The 23,180-nt window shown below is 37.4% G+C and overlaps 1 protein-coding gene across 4 annotated transcripts in view; it reads right to left on the bottom strand.

Moving 5' to 3' along the window:
* Positions 1 to 15,429: 15,429 nt before the first annotated feature.
* g (adaptor-related protein complex 3, delta 1 subunit-like garnet) overlaps positions 15,430 to 23,180 on the bottom strand; it is a 281,738-nt gene continuing 273,987 nt past the window's right edge. For all 4 annotated transcript variants that reach the window (XM_089232772.1, XM_089232771.1, XM_089232769.1 and 1 more), the window contains exons 31-32: positions 22,609 to 22,691; positions 15,430 to 15,806 (exon numbers count right to left, since the gene is read on the bottom strand). In XM_089232772.1, the coding sequence (XP_089088898.1) occupies positions 15,696 to 15,806; positions 22,609 to 22,691 (194 nt within the window). In that variant the 3' untranslated portion in view covers positions 15,430 to 15,695. The remainder of the gene's footprint in view (positions 15,807 to 22,608; positions 22,692 to 23,180) is intronic.

Below are 23,180 nucleotides of genomic sequence, written 5' to 3'. Positions count from 1 at the left end.
TTTATTAATACGCTTTGGTCAAACTCCATTAGACCGTAACTCCAAGAGACCCGAGAAATCACTTCGTAATAACGAAATTTCGTTACAAAGGAATTCCAGATTTTTATATTGTTCCTATGTAAACCTATCCGAGGGATTAGAAAAGTTTTCGTTAAAACGATATTTTTCCCGTGTTGTAATGGTATTTGTTACAATGAGAGTTGACTGTATTTCGTCTCAAGCTATTTTTTTACATGTATTTGGAGGCTGCATTGGTAACAGGGTGTATAGCACTTTACTGGTGAGCCATTAATCTTAGAGACATACCCAACTAGGAAAAGTATCCAAATCACGTGTCCAACTCAGATATGTCATTCATGTTGTAAGGGGTTGTATAGCTCTAAAATAAAAAAATGAAAACTCTTTATACCGTCCCGGGTGCCAAAGAACCCAATTAAGAAGTTGTTGCTCTGTCTTTCCCGATGCCAACTAAAATAATTTCACGTTTCTAAGTGCAATATTCACCAAGATATGCGAATTCAAAAACTTGAAGAAATTTGGGAAAAAACCGCATTCAATGCGGGTAAAATGGTTTCCCCTCATTTAATGCTGTTTTTCCCCCATCTTTCTTGGAATATCTCAGTGAAAATTTGAACTAAAACACGTTGAATTTTTTTGCGGAGACCAGGAAACAACTTTCCAATTGGGTTTTGGGGCACAGGGTGTCCGCATAAAAAGTTAACATTTTTATTTTAATAATTCTGTAACCCCTGGCAACATGAATCAAATATCTGAGTATTACACATTATTCGGGTACTTTTTCCAACTGGAAGTATGCCTCTAGGACCAATGGTTCGCCAGTAAAATGCCATATGTCCCGTTACCTATGCGCCCTGTATATGAAATATAGTACGGACTGTTATGTGAAATATTGTGTTGTGTTTAAGCCAACACGCACGTTGCTTCGCTCGTCTGCGAGAGAGTGGTCACATTATGAACCAAAAAGCCACTTGTAGGTGGCTTGTCATCCAATGAAATATCAGATTTTCACCGTATCGAAATTGAAGTCAACAAACTGATAATAACTTTCGTCTTTTCGCACCTTTGTAGAGAGAGCATTTAACATCTGTTCAGATCGGAACACTTTAGACCATGAACTTGAAACCATCAGAGCAATTGCGATAGACAGGGGGTTCAACACCAAGATCGTTGACGAATTAAGTAGAAAATTCTTGAAACCGGCACGAGGAACCACTCTAGAAAATATTACAGAGAGACCACTCAGAGAAAGTGTAGTCATACCCTACGATCCAATACTCTCACCTAAGATCAAACCGATTCTTAAAAAGTTTAATCTAACAACCATAGATGTGCCCCCTAAGGATGCTATACCGCAGAATAAACAATGGGGCATTTATTACATTACATGTGGTGATTGCTCTCTTGGTTATATAGGACAGACAAGGAGACCCATAAAAGCAAGATTAAATGACACGCTCGCTGTGTTAAGAATCAGGAATGTGAAAAATCGACCATCGCCGCTCACTGTTGGCAAGAAGGCCACAAATTCAAATTTCAAGAAGCGAGAGTTTTTCACAAAGTTAAGTCCACAGTTGATCTAGATTTCTACGAAGGCACATATATTCGGGCCTTCAAAAATATACTAGTGAACGATAATAAATCTACACCCCCGATCGCAACACCATGGCTTAAATTCATTTTGAGCGGGAATTACAAGAAAATTCGAATGGACCAATCGGATAGCACTATTCCGCAAAGGTCCAATCAGGACACTGCATTAGTATCTCACGCAGGCTCACAGCTTCATTCTGACCACGACGTTTGAAGTGAACAGACGTACTTCTTCCGCTGAGCAACCGAGCGTGAAGATTTGGTATTCAACCCAAATGGGAAACTCGGTCAGCGAAACTAGTGGTTAAATTTTTCCTCTGAAGACGGCACTCATCGGTGTTCAAATGCATTAGGACTTTTATTATTTTTTGTGTATTTGCCTTATTCGTTGGTGTCTTCTAAACTTCAGACAATTTTTGAATAACTATTTTCTAATGGGAAAACGTGGGGAGTAGAAAATTATTCACGTTCGCAAGGGGGCCACAGGAATGAGAAATGGTTGAAAGGGGGCCATGGACAAAAAAAGGTTGAGAACCACTGATCTAAACTACCGCTTACCGGGAAAATATCTACTTGTCCATAATCTTTATGACTACGTGAAAGCGTTCGAAACTAAATTAGTCCTCTGAGAATGTCAATTGCAAAACAAAAACTGCATACATTTTCCTAAATTATTGGAGTTGGTAAATAGATCTACAACTTGGGAACCAGATGTAAAAAATGATTAAAATTGTCCCGGGCCGAGGGCTGGAGCCCTGTCAGCCTCCCCCTTGTGGGGCCTACCTTACCCTCCAATGTCCGCGAAATCGACCATTATGGCGGAGGAGGTTTAATGGTCTGGGCAGGCATCATGTTGGATAGCCGCACACCTCTCCATTTCTTTGAAAGAGGCACTGTGACTGGTGTGAGGTATAGGGATGAGGTCTTGGAGCCCTATGTTCGCCTTTTCAGGGGTGCAGTTGGCCCTGAGTTCATTTTAATGGACGATAACGCGAGACCACATAGAGCTCTTCTGCTCGACGATTTTCTAGCGAGTGAGGATATTCGCCGGATGGATTCTGCCAGACCTTAACCGTATAGAGCAGTGGTTCTCAACCTTTTTTTGTCCATGGCCCCCTTTCATCCATTTCTCATTCCTGTGGCCCTCCCCACCTTGCGAACATGAATAATTTTCTACTCCCCCTTCCTTCCTTCCCCCCCCCCCGTTCTCCCATTAGAAGATAGTTATTCAAAAATTGTCTGAAGTATAAATATGTTTGAATTTCATTTGATTAATTTTTAATTTATGAAAATAACGAAAGAGCAAAATAAACGTAATAGAATACAGTAAAAAAAATTGAATAAACTATTTTCAATCAATGTAAATTCTGCGCCTGAAGACGACACAGTGTCATCAAGTTACTGTACTGGATGAAATTTGTATTATTTCAAATTATAGTTTATTTTTGTGTAAATGATTAGGGTTTCGTTGAGAAAATGTCAGTTGTAGCTTCCAAAATACGCATTCTTGTAGTGATAAAAATCGTAAAAAGTGGTAGCAAGCAGTTTTATTAATTTTATTCTCTTCATGCGGATAAAAGTAGTATATAATGAGGGAGTAGCCACACAGAAATGAATCACAATTGAAAAGTTCAACCTTTCACATTGTTTTCAACAATAATACATATATCAAGGATATAAGTTCATGTTGTAGCTTTACTATGAATTTAAAAAAATGAACTAAAATACGTGTGAAATTTTTTTGAATATTTGTTTGAACCATTCATTCCAGAGAAATCATGTACGCAGTGACAAAGCTGTTCATGTGAACATAATAATGATTCATCATCAGGATTTCAAGCCCATCGGAAAATATAAATAATCAGATTCTCAAATAAGGAAATTATCAGTTTGTTGACTTCAATATCGAAACGGCGAAAATCTGATTTTTTCGTTTGATGACAAGCTACCTTCAAGTGGTTTTTGGTTCATAATGTGGCCGCTCTCTCGCAGGCGAACGAAGCAACGTGCGAGTTGGCTTAAACATAGGGCAATATTTCACATAACAGTCCGTACTGTATTTAATATACAGGGCGCATAGGTAATGGGGCGTATGACATTTTACTGGCGAACCATTGGTCCTAGAAGCATACTTCCAGTTGGAAAAGTACCCAAATAATGTGTAGTACTCAGAAATTGCAACATATCTTTGTTCTCCAGGAAAGAACATCAAACGTTAGTTTTACAGCTGATTATGAGTCAGGAATACTATTCCAGGTGTTAAAAAATCAACATATCTTTCTTCTCCAGGTCTTTCAAAGCAGACCACTTGAGCTGTGAATTAAGTTCACATTTGTTTTTCTCCAATATTTCTATATCTGCACAAAGATGTTCAAATTTCGAGCTCCACAATTCTTTGTTTTTTAAATGCAACAATTGCATTTCAAAGTTGCCAATGTCAATATTAAAACAAAAGTTTGTTGGCTTATGGATATCTGGCTCCCTTCTCTGGAAAATGTGCCGAAGACGGGTTCACTGTAAGCTCGTCTGACGAGATGTTAGCCTGAGGACGTCGTCGATGAAAGTTCAAGACGGGCCGTCTTGTGGGACAGAGGCCCCAGGAGCGTCGTCTTGGGATGGTCACCCCTGATGACTAGCTTCAGAAGGGATGACCGATGTTGGATGGAGAGAGGAGGCTCGGAAGAGCCGTCATGAGAGGTGGTGGCCCAGGATCATTCTGCGATCTGGCCGTCAACCTCTACCGGGCCATATTGTAGAATGATTCTTAGTATGGAAAACATTGCATGTCTCCCCTCCCCCATGTTCCGAGAGAAGACTCGTCTTTTGCGTCTATCTACCCCCTGCACCTTAGGAAAAATTCTCGTTTTCGACCACTTTTTTCCGAACTTCCCAGTTTCGACCCACCTGATTGGTCGCGGAAGTGTCACGTGACAGCAGCGTCACGCTTTCACTCCCTCTTTTGGCAAAAGCCCGCGAAAAAGATGACTCACTCAGGAGGGGAAGGGAGCGAGAACAAAATGGCCAAAATGCGTGTCTAAACATCAGCTTGCAAAAATCTGGAATTTTCGTTAGAATTTGAATTTCTGCTGAAATTACAGGTCGATAGACTTGACATCTTGAATTTACATCATACAATTTATTTCCGTCCAATCACCGTCGAATGAGACTATTCGCAGCGTCGACGAACCGTTAAGTGGGCAATGGGCAAAGGTACGGGGACTATCGGATACCCCGCGAATTGCCGACCACTAGTCTAGGTCTAGGACACTCACCCGGAAAGTGAGAGGAGGTGAGTTAGATTTCCGGCACAAGAGCAGCTGAAATTTCTCCCCCCCCCCCAAATTCATCTTCGCATCAGCCAGCTATTAAAAACCTTGTAAAATGAAAAATATTAACACTTCTTGGGCGATTTTCTGCTGTGTGAAACTGTTTAATCCTTTCTTGCAGGCGCGATATCCTACCACCGTCATCCGTTTTTGTTTTTTCCCTGTCTTATATTTTTTACCAACTTGAATTGGACAGAGAAAAGAAGGGAAATATCGAAAAAACACAAGTCTTCCCAAACCCATCATTTTCAGAATTTTACAACGGATTCCACAGTCGATTACTTTCTGCAGCTGAAGAAAAAGTTTTAAATGCTAGTCAGATCATAGGTGGAGATAGACTTGTAAGTATGGGGGAAGCATGATGATATGATGATGATTTATATTCATATATACGCATATACATTAGATCAGTTGGGTCCGCCTTTGACGAGGGGGAAAAGAGGGGGCAATGCCCTAGCATGGGTGGAGATGCCTCGTATATCTGCCCATGAGTCCGACGAGGGTGAACTGAGATTTCAGACCCCCGCTCTTGCAATGTGTTAATATAAATGAAATACACTCATGTCCATAAATTGAGGATATAATATAGAGGTATAATATATGTCCTGTCATGTATCGTCTTCAATCTATCTTAAATGAAACAGCCCGGAGAACTTTGGGGCAGGGCCGCCGTGGGTGTGGCTGGGGGCGCATTTGGCCTAGGAGGGAAATTTGGAGGAAAGGGGGACTTTCAGGAACAACGGGGGTTGGAGAACATCAGGAGACTTTTTTTTTTTTTTTCAAACCGAGCACAACTCAGGTCTATTGCCATAGGCAATATCAGGAGACTGCTGGGGTGTACAAGGGGTTACAGTGGGTTGCCGAGGGTCGGGGCGGGCACCCATGGGAGAAGATCCCGTAGGGGTCCGCCCCGGCCCAACAAGACTCAACCCAGTCGGGTAAAGGGCTTATATCTCTCAAGGGACAGAGTCCGGGTTTTGTCTGGCACTTCAGTATTGATTGGCAAGGGACAATTCCATGTTGCAGAGAATTTTTATCTGTTAGGGTTGTAAATAAATGGAATAGCTTACCCTCAGGGGTTAAGAATTTCAACTCAATTGACACATTTAAAAAGAAATATGATGAACATATATTTGGGTAAATCAAGAAGTTATTTATTTTTACAACCAAAGATTTTTTATGGGCATTTTTTTATTATTGGGCTGCTGTATTTCGATATACAGTAAAACCTTGTTAAGTCGTCTTGCACATGTTGTCCACAAAATATGAAAATTAAGAAAAGTGCCATGAGTTTCAATGTGGAATATTGTGAAATTCCTAAATTTAAAGTAATATAAATTTTATTTTAATATATGAAAATTAAAATTATAATATTCACAAAATTTATAGATTACAAAAGAATTAAATGAATTTTTTTTACCTGTTTGAGCTTTTAAAATTTTACTTGTTAAGATAAAATACATTGGCACACTTACAGAGGAATGAATTCTGCACCTATGGTGTGTTTTTGCGTCATTCTGCGCCAAACTTCGATTTTGCGCTTCTAAAGCTGGGTTTTCCTAGGAATAGGTTTGTTGCGCAGCGCGAACCGAATTAGACTATTTCGCACCGACAGAAACGTGTTACATAATCAGGCTACGCGTTTGTGTTTTCCTAGCGAGGTGCATCAGATCAAGGCGGCTGTATAAAGTACACTCATGTCCATAAATTGAGGATAATGCCAGCTCCGGCAAATAAAGGTTCAGAAACAAAACAAACGTTACTTATTCATAAAGCCCATTTATTAAACAAAAGATAAAGAACAAAAACGATGGTGTATGTATGATACCATTCATAAAAACTACGATTTTTGCTCCCTGGAGCAATTGTAAAAAATATCTCCTTTACAAAAACTTACTATTACATGGTTGGTATGATGGTTAATACATTGTATGTCTCCCATGCGATGAAATACAGTCCGTACAACGCCTAGGCATGCTGAGTATCAAATTATCGATCTGATCTTGGGGAAGATCACTCCACTCAGCAAGCAATGCTCTCCGAAGTTCCGGTACACATGTAGGAGGTGGTTGACGGGCTGCAACTCGTCGGCCAAGCATGTCCCACACATGCTCTATCGGATTCAAGTCAGGTGAGAATGCTGGCCATTCCATACGGGTTATATCCTCAGATTCAAGGCATTCGTTTACGATGTTTGCTGAGTGAGGACGGGCGTTGTCATCCATAAACACAAATTCTGCACCCATGGCACCCCTAAACAAACGTACATGTTGTTCCAGAATGATGTCCCGATAAATTTGGGCTTTCATGGTTCCGGTTTGAACATGCAGATCTGTTCTGGAACCCAGTATAATTCCACCCCAAACGAGCAATGCTGCACCACCGTAAGGGTGTCGTTCAATGACGTTGTCTTGTTGGTAACTGGCGTTCTCCATATAAAAGTCCGACGTGAATCAGAGTGCAAGCTAAACCTGGACTCGTCGGACAACATCACACAAGCCCACTGTGACGATGTCCACATTGCGTGTTCTCTATTCCAGGCTAATCGCTGCCGACAGTGAGTTGCCGTGAGCGGAACACATCTGACAGGCCTGCGAGCATATAGACCAATATCTCCCAAACGTCTGTACACGGTTTGCCTTGAAACTGTGGTACCCGTGGCTGCAGATAGCTGACGAGACAGATCGGATGCTATGCTCTGTCTGCTTCTTTTGGCAGTTACTGCCAAATACCGGTCTTCATTCGGCGTTGTAAGTCGGGGGCGACCTGTACTGTAACGTCTACTGACATTTCCGTTATCTTGGAATCGTTGCCAAAGCCTAGAGATGACACTTTAGGCAATTCCAAGTTCCTCGGATACTTCCATCTGAGTACGCCCACATTCCAGGCGGCCGATAATTCTACCACGTAAAAAATCATCCACATGCGTCCTCTGTGTCATAACTATTCGCTTATGGCACTGAGCGCCTTACAGAACTCTTGTGAACAATTTCACTTCTTTGCCACCATTCTTTATATACCCCCCCCCTTACACTCTCGTCATTGTGACGTACTATCGGTATCATCTGGTGGCTTCCTGAAATTTGCATATCATTCTTGCAGATGTGTGTGATAATTCTACAGGTGAAATTTTTACTTTAGATTTCGATTTCCGTGTGATTCTGAATTATCCTTAATTTATGGACATGAGTGTAATTTAAATGAGAATTATTATGAAGTTTAATCCTGTTTTACGGTCAAGAGTGACTACTACCCTGACCTCAGCAATTAAAAAAGGGAATTTACTCTGTCGTTTGGGGGGACAGTGTGATTTTGGTGTTCCAGTCCCCATAATTTTTAACGAAAAAAAAAATTCAACACCCTTTCTGGTTCAATGCCCAGGGCCCTTTGTAACAAACTTGTAACAATTGTAACTGATTGTAACAAACTTGTAGCAATTGTAACTGATTGTAACAAACTTGTAACAATTGTAACAAACTTGTAACAATTGTAACTGATTGTAACAAACTTGTAACAATTGTAACTGATTGTAAACAAACTTTTTCCACAGGGATTTTTTTTTTCTCGCCATAAATTTTTGTCACTTGTGCTTTGAAACATTTTTTTACTCTTATATCGCTAGTACTTTAGTTATTGTGTAAACGTATGAGGACGCGACATTTTTCATATATTTTGTGGACTTTTTTTTAGAATAATATTCAGTATATAATAGTAAAAATATTTTTCTTGTCGAGTTCATCGACCTCACACTTGAAAGCTTTCCAAGGATTCGTGCTTTTGGATACTTGAAGGAACGCGTATCTGGGGGCCTCCAGCTGCGTAGAACTGGGTCTCGTATTAATGGGAACGAAAGACAAAAAGTTCTAAATTAAGGAGGGCGGCACCCCACCCGAGGGCCCTGCTGAATACTATTTTTAATATTGAGTGCCACTTAAAGATTAATTCGATAAATCATTTTTTTTTTATTATATACATTTTATTGCTTTCAAATGATGTTGTTGAAACAATGAATTGCAAATTCTTTTTTTGAGCTCTCTACTAAATTTTAAATTATTGACAATTTATAATAAAAGATAATTAACTGCCTTGCAGGTTATTGTAGTTCTGTATTTTAAGCTGTGCCTCAGTCTTAAAAAATATTATCAGAACATGATTTTCTATGAATGAGCACTTACCTGTTAGTGCAAACGATAATATTTTAAACAAATTAAAATATTAAGCCACTTCAATATATTTTAAAAATATATATCTATATTATACAAATACAAATACAACGCCACAACCGGCAAAATGCCCAACGAGGTGGCTGAGAAAAAGATGCCCATAAAAATATGGATGTCATATATTTCAAAAATACAGCAACCCAATTAAAAATGCAATTAACAAAATTTATAAACAATATATACACATGACAAAATATTATACAATGCCCATAAAGAATACTTATGGTTGTCTTATACTAAGTATGGATAGCTTCTCGATTTACCCCAACATGTTTATCGTATTTCTTTTTAAACGTGTCAATTGTAAACTGAAGAGCCAAAAAAACTGGTCCAGGCATGCGTATGCAAATAAAGAGGTATGGAACCAATCAGAGTACGGCGCTGCGGTCGGCAACACCTATATAACACAACAAGTGTCTGGCACAGTTGTTAGATCGGTTACTGCTGCTACAATGGCAGGTTATCGAGATTTAAGTGAGTTTGAACGTGGTGTTATAGTCTGCGCACGAGAGATGAGACATAGCATCTCCGAGGTAGCGATGAAATTTGGATTTTCAGGTATGACCACTTCACGAGTGTACCGTGAATATTGGGAATACGGTAAAAGAGTAAATCTATGACATTGCTGTGGCTGGAAAAAGATCGTGCAAGAATGGGACCAATGACGACTGACGAGAATCATTAAATGTGACAGACGTGCAACCCTTCCGCAAATTGCTGCAGATTTCAATGCTGGGCCATCAACAAGTGTCAGCGTGCGAACCATTCAACGAAACATCATCGATATGTGCTTTCGGAGCCGAAGGCCCACTCGCGTTGATGACTACACGACACAAAGCTTTACGCCTCGCCTGGGCCCGACAACACAGACATTGGACTGTTGAGGACTGGAAACACGTTGCCTGGTCTGACGAGTCTCGGTTCCAATTGCTTCGAGCTGATGGACGTGTACGGGTATGGAGACAACCTCATGAATCCATGGACCCTACATGTCAACAGGGGACTGTTCAAGCTGGTGGAGGCTCTGTGATGGTATGGGGCGTGTGCAGGGCCATCTTAAGAGCATCACAGGCCCCCGGGCCAAGTAGTTTTTCTGACGCCCTACCAGGTAAATTCTAGAAAATTTCAATCAAATCTCATTTTTGTGAGGTGCCCGGTGGGCCCATGCGTTAAGACGGCACTGGGCGTGTGCAGTTGGCGTGATATGGGACCCCTGATATGTCTAGATACGACTCTGACAGGTGACAGGTACGTAAGCATCCTGTCTGATCACCTGCACCCATTCATGTCCATTGTGCATTCCGACGGACTTGGACAATTTCAGCAGGACAATGCGACACCCCACACGTCCAGAATTGCTACAAAGTGGCTCCAGGAACACTCTTCTGACTTTAGACACTTCTGCTGGCCACCAAAATCCCTAGACATGAACATTATTGAACATATCTGGGATGCCTTGCAACGTGCTATTCAGAAGTGATCTCCACCCCCTCTTACTCCTTCGGATTTATGGACAGCCCTGAAGGATTCATGGTGTCAATTACCTCCAGCACTACTTCAGACATTAGTCGAGTCCATGCCACGTCGTGTTGCGGCACTTCTGCGTGCTCGTGGGGGTCCTACATGATATTAGGCAGGTTTACCAGTTTTTTTATCTCTTCAGTGTAAAAGAGAGCAAAAGCACACATTTGTGATACTTGATTCAATAAGATTTTTCTTCAAATTATTTTCAGTAAATTTTATGTAGAATTTTAATGTGTTATGTGATGTATAATAGGGGTCGTTCAAGTATTACGTCATCATCGATGGGGGAGGGGGGTTATCCGATTTGCTGACTTTGGATGACAAGGGGGGAAGGGGGGGTTTGGATAATGCTTACGTCATCAACCACCCTTTATGAAAATATGAGTTAGGATTCAGAGGGGCAAAGCTGATGACGAAATTTTGCTGACGGGGGGGCGGGGGAGGTCAAAAATGTCTAAAATTTGCTTACGTAATACTTGAACGGCCCCATATGTGCTAAATAGCTCAATTAATCCTTTCATGGGCAGACATTTTTCCAAAACTCATAGGGAAAAATGTAAACAGGTGCGCCCACTATGGACCACCCTCCCCCTTCAAAGAAGAGTTATATTGATTTCATACATATATTTTCTCTCAATACATTTTTAGTTAGGAAGTTCCCTCGTGACATCTTAAATCATCAACATTACCCCCCCCCCCTCAACACTTGGGAAACACTGCATTAAGGTAATGGAGGTGAAGACAGAAAACTCTTTTCAGATAGTTGTATCTTAAGGGCGGCAAAATTATTATTCACCTCAGGCGGCAGAATTTCTAGGACTGGCACTGCATGTATCCAACTGCTTTGTTATTCTAACTGTTGTTTCATGTATACACAAAATGTGCACCATAATTTTGAATGTTAGTTACTGTCCAAGACCATGAAGTAGTAAATACAAAATTATTTTCTCCATCCAGACAGAAGTTTTCAATGACTATTCTACTGGTTGAACCCTGAAACTAAGCAAAATAATAAATAAACCAAATGATCCACATACACCCCCCCCCCATAAACTGAAAACCATACAATTTCCGCTTTGGCAGAATCATTAATTGCAATCTACTATATTTTTGTTTTCCTCCATCATTAAAAAAATTGATTCTGAAGAGAAAAAATTAGTCATTAAATACAGTGAGAAAACCCAAGATGGAAGTTTGTACTCTTGGATCGCAATTGAATGCAATGTCTGAAAGACATAGATATCAGACGTGCCAACTTTTGGAATTCAGAAATCCGGACATTCTCCCAAAGGGGGTACCTCCCCCTTCCCCCCAACACACTCAGACTCAATCAAAAAAAAAAAAATCAAGCTTTATACAGCTTAAAGTTTTATATTTTCCTTATGAAGACATATTTAATTGGAGGAAACAATTAAAAAACTTCAAAATACAAAGCTGCTGATGAAAAAACTCGTGTTTACCGCACGGGTGTTAATGAAACAATAACGATTATACAGGAATTTCGGCAACCAAGGTCATGCCCCTGACAAATGATTGCTGATAAACGCTACGTGAACAAAGTCACATCTTTGCAAGTTGCTTAAATGCGGTCACCAAGACTTTTTTTATGGCTGCTCGATAGAAATGACCACGGCTGTCCTCTATGGGTGTTTTCCCTAACGATGACGGCAGTCAATGACGTCACGACGTGAAAGTTCGCGTAAAATATAATTTTCTGCCAAAATCCGGAGAGCGGGAGGAAGGATGAAAAGTCTGGAGTCTCCCGCCTAAATCCGGAGAGTTGGCAGGTCTGGGATATGATCCTTTTTGAAGTAAAAGGAACAATGGCAGGCAAGAAGAATGGCTGAAAAACAGAAAAAGCAAGATAGGAAAAATAAATTTCCGAAGACAGAGAGGACTTGCCGTAGTCACAGTTATGTCCGTGATTGGTTTGTTTCAGCAACAAGCAAGAATTTACCTGTTTCCCACCTGATTCTACAAGAAAATGCAGAACTCGGATTCATCAACTTTAAAGCTTCAAATGGTTCATTAGATCGTTTTCCTATGTGTCACAAAATTGTATTTAAAAAATTGTGCAGTGAATATGCTGATAGTGATGTCTATAATGAAGTGTGCGAAAATGGAGTAAAAAAATGCTGAAAATTATGTATGTATATTCAGCCAATGATATATGCCAAGGGTGGCCAACAGCTGGCTCGTGGGCAGCATGCAAGCAATGTTTTGAGGAGTTGAAATACTCAGCAAAACACACCAAACACTGATTAATCATTTTTTTCAAAAGATGTAAATTTAGTATATAAACTTCGAATAATACTTTTCTAATTTCAGTTGTGTATCTGTGCAATAATTATGTACTTTCATGACTTTAAATGCATTTTATATTGTCAGAATTTTATTCATTTGCAAACAATGAACCATTTCAATTATTGTTAATACTGTATTTTGCAGCATCAGAGAAGATTCCTATTGAAGAGCTATCACTACTCTTTTACGGTCGAATTTTTTTTGTCCCGCGAGTGTCTGTAAAAGAGGGGTTTTACTGTATTATATTGATGATTCCCCTCTTAATTAAAATCAATTACACAAATTTTGCCAATAGGATTTGGTAAAAAAATAGGACAAGTGGGAACCCTGCTGTATATAGCCCCGTATCATAAGTTGGCAATGAAAAAAATATGTGTGAATATGGCACCTACCGGATTGTCTTAGCATATTATAAACTTTGGCCAGGAATCTCTAGCCAAAGCTCGAATAAATTCTGAAAATAACTTTGACTAAAACTCTCTGCCACTTTGCGAATTGGCCACAATTCAGGCTTTGGCAGTAACATATATACACTTACCCAGAGAGAAATACTCTTTGTCTATTGTATACTGTACACATATATTTTCAACATTTTGCATTGGATGAAAGGAAGGGAAAAAAGATCCAATTTGAACACCCTTTCTTTTCCCCATTTTAAAAAGATAAAGGATTCCACACTCCTACAACTTTCTGCAGCTGAAAAAGTAGTTTTTAATTCCAGTCAGACAAGGTTGAACTGTGATCTCAGTTCTCCCATTTGCAATGTGTTAAAATGTTACTGAACGGGAAGCAGACAGACCTTTAACAAGATACTTACATAAAAGTAGCAACACATAATTGCAAGCTTGACAAGCATTCATGTTCAATCTTTTTGCATAAGCATGATTGTGAGTGTATGGGAGAATTTTGCACAAGTATTTTGATTAAACAAGTGGTTTAAGGATTGAATGAATTTTGTTTATGTATGCTTGTACAAGCCCAGGGCTATATAATAAGGGCTATCTCATCCCTTTGAAGTTGCTCTTGCTGGTTTGGCTCAGTGGGTGTGGTCTCAGATGAGGTTTGTATAACATAGTCACTTTAAACATTACATGCAATTAACGTGTGCATTTCCAATAGGAATCTTTATATTGAAAAGAAATATTTGAGGTTTTTGACAGTTTTTGACAAAGGTTTTTGACGTGACGGTTTAAACCATCAAAAACTGCCAGTGTCAAAAACCTGCCAACCCTGGTACAGACTTTGGTGTATCATGAGGCAGCCCTTATTATGTGGCCCCGGTACAAGCCACTCTTGTGTAAACGAAACTTGAACGCAATATAAACAAGTAAAAAAAAAAAAAATTCTCAGCTGCTCAGCAGAAAAATTATGTGGACCACAGCATCTGTGATATGATTTCTTACATTCATTTTGAATGAATTCTAGTACAATTTCCTTTCAAATACAAAACCTCTGCTACTTCCCCCTTTAATGTTGGTTTCTTTCTTTATTGTGTTACCATCAGACAAAGGGTTTCCATTTCTTGATTGAACAAAGTTGCAGGCACAAAGTTCGGGAAAAAGTTACGTGAAGTAGCTGGAAAATTCATCTATCTCAAGAGGAACAAATTCAGTGAACATAAAAATTTCCAGGTATATGTGTAATTATGAATAAAAAACAATGAGAATTTTATTAGTGGATAAACTAGGTGATTGAGTAAATGCCATTTTACATGACAGTACAAAGTGAAAGCTGGAAATATAAAACCTCTATTTTTATGTTATATAATGATCATTGCAACAAGTCTTTCATTTGGATGATTTTGATCAACCTAGAGATTTTCGAATTATGAAGTGTCTTCAACACATTACTGTCCATGTTTATTCAGCCTTATAAACTTACAAGAAAAGCAACCGACAGAAAATTTGCTATGAATAGTTGAGTCTATCCATGGTTGAATGAAACTTTTGCAGCTCAGAATAATTCTCATAAGCTGCCAAAATCATCACACCTTATCAATTTGAAAACAAAGAATATTCTGCTTGTAGATCATGCCAGTAACATATAAAGCCATACAGAGCTTTTAGATTAACCAGGGCATGACAAATGCCAGGTTGCCCTGGCGACTAAAAAAATTGGTGGAAGCAGAGGCCAGCACAAAGTTTTTGGAAATTATGTCAGCCTGTTTGGCAACTAAGAAAAATGGTCTAAATTAAGCTCCAGGAGAAAAGTAGTAAAAAAAAATTTGTTTTCGGCTGCTCTTTGCAAAAATAAATACATCTGGCTCTGAAAAAATTTGGCTGGTGCCTAGATTTTTCTCGATTCGTCCAGCTCTGGATTGAACCATTTTTCTAAAAATTTCAAATGTTTGTTGAAGGAAAAAATCTGTGTATTCAAAACAATCACTCTAAGGTGAGGGAAGAAAAAAGAACAGTAATAATAAGACAATTACATTTCAGTCTAAATTTTGATGAAATAATGTTTATATTTATAACTTTTTTTTCTTCAAAATCAAAAGCGACCTATAACATTTATAATACCTTCTGATTAAAAAAAAATTTTATCAGATTTAATCTGTTATTATTGATTCTATGATCATACAATTTGAACAAATTTTCATGGCTCTATGAATATGTGGCTCAAAACTTTAAAAAAACACCAAAGTTCGTTATTGTGATTTCCATTCCATAAAGCACATCATTTTAAATATACACTTAACCATTCATGATTAAGATGGAAAGTGAACAGGTGCACTCAGAACAGCTTCTATCTCTTCGGATAAACTAGAAACAAGTTGATAGTTGTTACCTTTGATATTTATAACTACACCATTTGGAACCTAAAAAAAATTTATAAAAGGAAAAATTATTTGAAGAAAAAATATGAATAGAAATTAAAAATTTAATGTAATTTGAATTATGTTAACATGTTTGAGATTAGCCAAATTTTATTGCTAGCTGTGTACCCAAGGGTGAAATATTGGTTTGCTTCATAGATTTAAATTCTTGTTAATGGTTATAAGGGTTGAAATTAAAAACTTTCAAACATTCCACAAGAATTTTCATCATTTGTCTGCAAACATGTAAACATACATACAAAATAAAATACAATAAAATATCAATTAATAAAACTACATAAAACATGAATGTGACTTTCCATTAAAAAAATCAGTAGTATAAATAGACATATTTCATTACTACCATTATAAAAAACGAATAAACCAGCAGAACACTCATAAGCATAGATAAACTTCATATTTTCTTGGGAGATCTTAATGTAAATAATACAATACAGTGCAATCTCTCTAAAAGTGGTACCCAGGTTCCTCTTGCAACAAATCTGGCTTTTGATTTTTTTCCACCCATGCACAAACCAGTTCTGACTATATTACCAGAGCTTTCTGCCTTACAAGATTCAACAGGCGTGGAGCAAGCCTCTCTGATGCACTGACATGAAATGGATCCTTATGAGCAACAGATTAATTGCTTGTCATCCACATTATACGTGAGCTTAGTCAAAGACAACCAGTAGCATCTGTATTGTGGACATAGCTTTGTACAGCTATTGGCAATCCATGAAAAATCTTCCTACCTGCGGAGGTGACTGCAAATAAAGGTCTCATGATTGCTATCAAGTTTGGATACCAGATCGACAATGCTGCTCCACAACATATCATAAAAATTCTTCAGGAGGAGGGGCTGTATCCATGGCTCTAATGTGTGGGAGGCTGACAAAATAAATCTTGTGAATTTTTACATTTTTACTTTAGAAATTTACTATTACATGCAAATCTCAATAGTAAATTTGAACCCTGAATTTTGACTGGGAAAGTATAACAAAAATTCCAGCCTTTGGACCCTGACTGCAAAAAAACCAAAATAGTACACATGTAAATGCTTCATATTTCAAGAGCAGTGCAGGTAAAGCGCAGTAATTTGATAGAACAAATCCAACAATACTCTATTAATGCAAATTTGGCTTGAAGTTTGCGCACCACAGGTTCGATGTTTGAACAGCAAGGAAGTAAAAAAAGACATAGTAATTCATGTACCAATGTACAGCCATTAGTGCCAAAGACATACCCAACCTCACTGTCGATTCCTTTTTCATAATTGTTTTTTGTGTGTGTGAGCCAAGTTTTTCCAACATATCTATAGAGGACGGGTTGGTGTCTTTGATTCTAAGAAATATATATTTTTTTCCAAGTGTATCGATTGCTTCCATTAATTTTTCTATGGGACACAGTTTTATTCCTAAAAATCTCAAATTTTCATCATCAAAACCAACTTTGATTATTTCACTTGTGATCCAAACCAGCAAAATAATTTTTTCACTTTTATTTTCTTAAAAATAGAAGTGCACATGTTGACAGATAATCTCCTGCGTAAGCAGCCACAGAGTGGAGGTACTTAAAACATTATATGGAGCTTATTTATTATTCCAAAAAAAAAAAAAAAAATGGTTGCGAAGAAAGGTTGGCCACCAAATAGACTATAAATGGAGGTCTAGGCGCTGCCTTTGACCATTATGCAATGAGTAAATTCTTCTTGACAGTTCAAAGATGAAATTCAGAGCACTAGACAGCTATTTCAGGATCTAATGTTGCTTCTTCTTTGTGGAACAAATTAAGAAATTAGTCTGCGCCATTAGACTTTTTTTTTGAAGTGGTGACATTACACTTAAAGCTGCAGTCTATAGAATGATGAGCAACAGGATAATATAGAATAGCATGAAGAGCCAGCTCAAACATTAAAAGCGAATATTCATTAACAGAAGTTTGTATTATTAATTAGGTGAGAGTAAATAATAAATTTTTTATTTTACCAAGAAATGATCAATTTCAATACGTACTGTAAATGACTAAAAAAACAAATTGTGCTTTAAAATTCAAATGTGCAGGATTGTTGGAATGTTTTCCTTTTTCTTTTCTATGTACATGCGGGAACCGGTTGGTCCGACACTGTATGCAAATCGGCGGCGCCGTGCTCTCACCCTCACAGGAGTGTGGATATATAGACTGGTTTTTCTCTATGATGTGTGTTTTTTTCCCGCATGTATGTTGGGATTCTCTCCTTTTTATTGCCAGCCCTACTCTTGAACATCGCAAATGATCTTGTTTTTTTGCAACTTTTATGGAATAAAAATTAGAGTTCAAAATGAACTTTCGATCGTTGTTTTTCTTTCTTCAACTCAGTCGGCACGCTCTGCCCCCAACAAGGGTTATGGGCCTAGAGTCAGTTTTTTGACTGAGTTGTTGAAATTAGGGACTTGAAAAAATTCAAAAATGACGTCAGATGCTGCTTATTTGAAGTTGAATAAAGAGAATTATTGTCATTGGAAATTCAACACAAAGATGTTGCTGATGAACCAAGGACTGTTTGGTTTTGTGGATGGTTCTGACCCTGAGCCTTCATCGGAAGCTACAAGAAAGAAATATCGCAATTCAACGCTAAGAGGGATAAAGCGCTTTTCGTCATATGCCTGAGCATAGAGGAAGAATTGAAAAACCTTGTATTAGAGAAACCACAGATCCGAGAAAAATATGGAAAGATATAGAGCAAGCCTATGACATGAGCATGAGTGGCAACACTTCGAAGCAAATTCATGGGAATAAAACTCATAAAGTCTGAAATGATGTCTATGTACATCGGCAGAATTTTCAGAGCTGTCAACGATTTGGAACTAGCCGGACGAAAAGTACTTTATGAAGTGGCATTTCAAGTTCTAGCCCATCTACTATACCGATTGTATATGACAACATGGTGATGCAGTTGTATCAACTTCCAGATGGAGAGTTTACATCAGCAAGAGTATGCAAAGTGCTTTTGTCTGAGTACGATAGAGTTCAACATCATGAAGATGAGATGACCTCTGAAGATACAGCGTTTGGTTCAACGGAATGTCGAAAATCATCCAAGAAGGTGAAATCAGGATTCAGGGACTCGAGAATGTGCTACAAATGTGGAGTCATCGGACATATCACGAGAAACTGTAAAGAACGGAAAACTGGGATTAGCAACAAAATGAAGAAAAATGATCTTCAGTGTGTGGACTGGTGCATTATATGTGTCCGCAATGATATCAACATCAAAGAATGTGCAGTGGTTAATTGATACAGCCGCGGCCGAACATTTTTGCAATGACAGAACCTTCTTCTCACCTTTTCTAGAGATCCCGGAAGGCGAAGCTATCATTGCAGAAGAAGCAACAAAGATTCTTGAATCCAGTGATGTTAAAGTTAAGATACGTGGGACAAAAGGTAATGTAGAACTTTTATTGCAAAATGTTTTATATGCTCCCTGAATGTGCCGAAATTTAATTAGCGAGAGACTAATAGACATTGTGGGTTACGGAGCTCGCTTAGGTGATCGAAAAATTGATTTTTTCAAAGCAAATGGAAGATTATTTTTCAGTGCCCCTTTATCCGGAAAGCTTTATATCGTTAATACAGAGGTAATTAAAATGAATACAACTATGGAAGCGGATTTTGTAGCATTATTGGAGACAGTCAAAGAGGTTATTTGATTGCACCAAATTTTGAAAAATTGAATTTACCGTTGCATGTTCCTACTATTTATTGTGACAGAGTGCGATACATTTTTCAATGAACTGTGTCAAAAATCGGCAAAGTAAACACATTGATATTAGATTTTTCTTTGTAAAAGATTTATTGGAGAAAAATGAATTTATATTATTGCATGTATGTGTAATAAAAAATTAAGTTTTTTTTGCAAATATTTATTTTCAATGTAAAAAAAAGGAAAAAAAGGGTGTTTTGTTGGAATGTTTTCCTTTTTTTTTTCTATGCATGTGTGGGAATCTGTTAATCCGACGCTGTATGCAAATTGACAGCAACATGCTCTCACTCTCATGGGAGCACGGATATATAGACTGGTTTTTCTCTGATGTGTGTCTGTTTTTTTCCACATGAAGGTCAGGATTCGATTTTTCTCTCCCTTTGATTGCCGGCCGTATTTTTGAACATCGTATAAATGATCTTATTATTTTTTTTGTAACTTTAAACGGAATAAAAGTTAAGAGCTCAAAATGAACTTCCGATCGTTGTTCTTCTTTCTTCAACTCAGTCGGCACGCTCTGCTCCCAACAAGAATCAATGAACCATAAAAGTATAGTGTTTTGTAATTTTTTTTTTCTTTTGGTGTAAACTTTCTTTTACAATGTAAATAGCACAAAGAAAAAATAAATCGGTGTTAGAAACTTTAAAGTTTGAAATAACTTCTCATTTCATCAACTTACATCAAAAACAGATACTAAAGTAATACAGCCAATCACAAGATGTATATAAAAAAACACATACTGATATACAGTAGCTACCACTTATAAGAATGATGTTTGGTTCAACTCCTTTTAATTTTTATAAGCAGTTGATTCAGAGACTTTTCTCTGTTGCTAATATATAGTTACCTACATGTTTTGCATCATATTTTTCAGATATTTAAAGAATACATAAATACAGTTGAGTTTGCTTATAACATACTCCCTTGGGAATTCGAGAAATATGTTGTAAGCAAGGGGTTGAAATTAGCGTACATAGCAGATGTATACATGCATAAAGTGCATTATTGAGATTGTCATGGACAAAATAAGCTTATGTATCACATAAATAAATTTAATATAGAATGAATATTTTTTTAGTTTATGCCCTGAGGAATTTCAAAAAAATTCATTTGAGAGTACTGAATACGATATACCGAACATGCATCAATTTTTGCTTAATTTAATTGAATCCACTGACATCCTTTGGGCTTATGCTAATAGTTTTAATTCAAAGTTGTCACCATATTTGTAATTAATTTAAAAAGAAGCAGCTGATGTTCATAAATTTTGTCAACAATCAACATGCTTTTGTATATTCTTTCAACAGGTAGAAATTTCATACTTTTAAAACAGAGCAAATTTCTTGCTTTACCTGATCACAACAGTTGTTCCTTTATCACTGTCATCTACCAGGTGATCCAAAAGTATCAGAAAAAGCAAATATTCAACAATTTGAAGAGAATTAATGATGTGGTTTTCCCAGAAATAAAGTTTTTTTTAAATAACAAGAAATCTCCCACAGAATACAGCATGCATGAACAGGCAGCACATTCTAGCCATCCACAACAGGCACAGATCCAGGGTAATCCTAGGGTGATATGTTGAAGAAGGCAAATTGGTGGTAGCAAAGTGTGGTGAATGTTTCCATATTTTAAGGGGAACCATCATTTTCAATTGTATTCCTTATTTTGACTACATTTTTTGTTATTAAAGAAATTCCCATGACTTTCTGTGAAAAATACAAGATATCACACGAATACAATGAATGTTACACAAATAAGTAACTTTTCGGCTTCATTTTTTCCGATACTTCTTTGCAGTATGTTACCCAAATCATTTTCTAGGTTGAGAGAGAGTTTTTGGTATTTTATATACACAGTGTATGTTTTAAGTGGGGTATGTAATAATAGAGATAAAAGTACATGGAAGAGTAAATGGGTTAAAAATGGGAATAACGAAATTGTATGTTATATCCAGGGTATGCTATAATTATACTCGACTGTATATAAGTAGAAATTTCTTATCAATACTTTAATTCTTAACATTTTTAATTCTTTCAAACATTAATGCTTAAAAGTTAACTATGAATCTATAGTTAAAATTTTTCATACATATCCTTGCTCATTATTCACAATTAGGAAAATATTTTTCCAAAGTCACTTAGTTTGAAGCAATTGTTTGGTTGTAGCCCAATCTTTTTTGTTCCTTCATTTTTACTTTTCTATACAACAGGCATGCCTTTACATCATCCACTATATTCTCTTCATTTGTTTTCTTTTTTGGTAGATATTGTTGCACTAGCAAAATGTCAATGTGGACTAACCTAAATGTTACTACTACCACTGTACAAATGTCTGTACACACACACACACACACACACACACACACACACACACACACACACACACACATATATGCATAGCTCTAGATCAAAGTCTTTTTAACTTTTCTGTCTTATCATCTTTTTCATATGAAAATTGTCCTCATTGCCACCTTTGATGAGTGATCTGAAAGGATTCAATATTGTACATGTAGATTTCTTTCATTGCCTTAATCTATTCCATTGTCCCCACAAAGGAGTAATGTTGTCCATTTTACAAAACTGCTTTAGGTAGATTCACTTATCAATAGCTTCTTTGAGAAAAGACTAAGCTGGTTTTTTAACCAGTTTTTTTTGTTTTTTTTTGGTTACAATCAACCTCTTTCCTACAAGCTCAGTCATTCACCAAAACTTGCTTCACTACAAAGCTGTAATCCTCATTGTTTGCAGGGGAAAGGCAACAGTCAATATGAAATAGTTATTATAAAAAATAGAGACAATAAACAATCCACCAAAATAACATTGTGAATAACAAAGATTTTTTACAAGCTCTATAACTGAAATGAATGTGGCTGTTTTTCAGGGAAAAACCAGAAATTGATTCTTATATAATGTATGATTTTCCTAAGTTAAAACAGCATTTTGTTTTAGTTTGCTGATTTGATTCTTATAACCATAACCAGTGATTTTTATAAGCGGTAGCTTACTGAATTAAAATTGATATGCTTAACAAAACAAAAAAGTTTTGGTAAGTTAAACTTACCAAGTGTTTGACTAGTAAGCATACATGGTCATCATGAATTGAACGGCTGTACATCGAAGCACAAAGGCCAACCTGCTCTACGACTGAAAGAAGGCATAAATTCTAATCAATGTCTACACCAACTTGCATAGCAATTAAATGTCGAAACTTGAAAATAATTTCACATGTACTGTAATTTCACACAACTATGGTAAAAAAACTTGATTATTTTGCCTTTCTACCCAAAAACCAGCCAATGCATTGTTAAAATCCTTCAAAATATAATTTTTCCGTGATTTTCACCCCATCAATAAACCAAGCTTCCCTAAACTAAAAGATCCCATTGAACCACTCCTCAACAACTGTGGCATCTACAGCATTTCATGCCAATGTGGATTATCATATATAGATCAATCTAAACGTGCCCTAAAATACCATTTAAACAAGCACAGAAGATATATAACCAACCAAGACTTGAACCTCTGATCCATAGCCTAACACTTCTGGCCCTTTGACCATTCTCGTTTGTGATTGGCTCCACCATTTTTTTCTTTTCTTTCCTTCTCATTTGCTCTCGTTGCCGGTTCATTTTG

Source organism: Pholcus phalangioides, unplaced genomic scaffold (assembly GCF_987345545.1).
Source record: "Pholcus phalangioides strain wild (caught in Gottingen) unplaced genomic scaffold, Ppha-v1.0 ptg000007l_1, whole genome shotgun sequence".
NCBI classification, from domain to species: domain Eukaryota; kingdom Metazoa; phylum Arthropoda; class Arachnida; order Araneae; family Pholcidae; genus Pholcus; species Pholcus phalangioides.
Note: the sequence above shows the minus strand (reverse complement) of the source record. Positions and strands in the feature narration are given on the sequence as shown.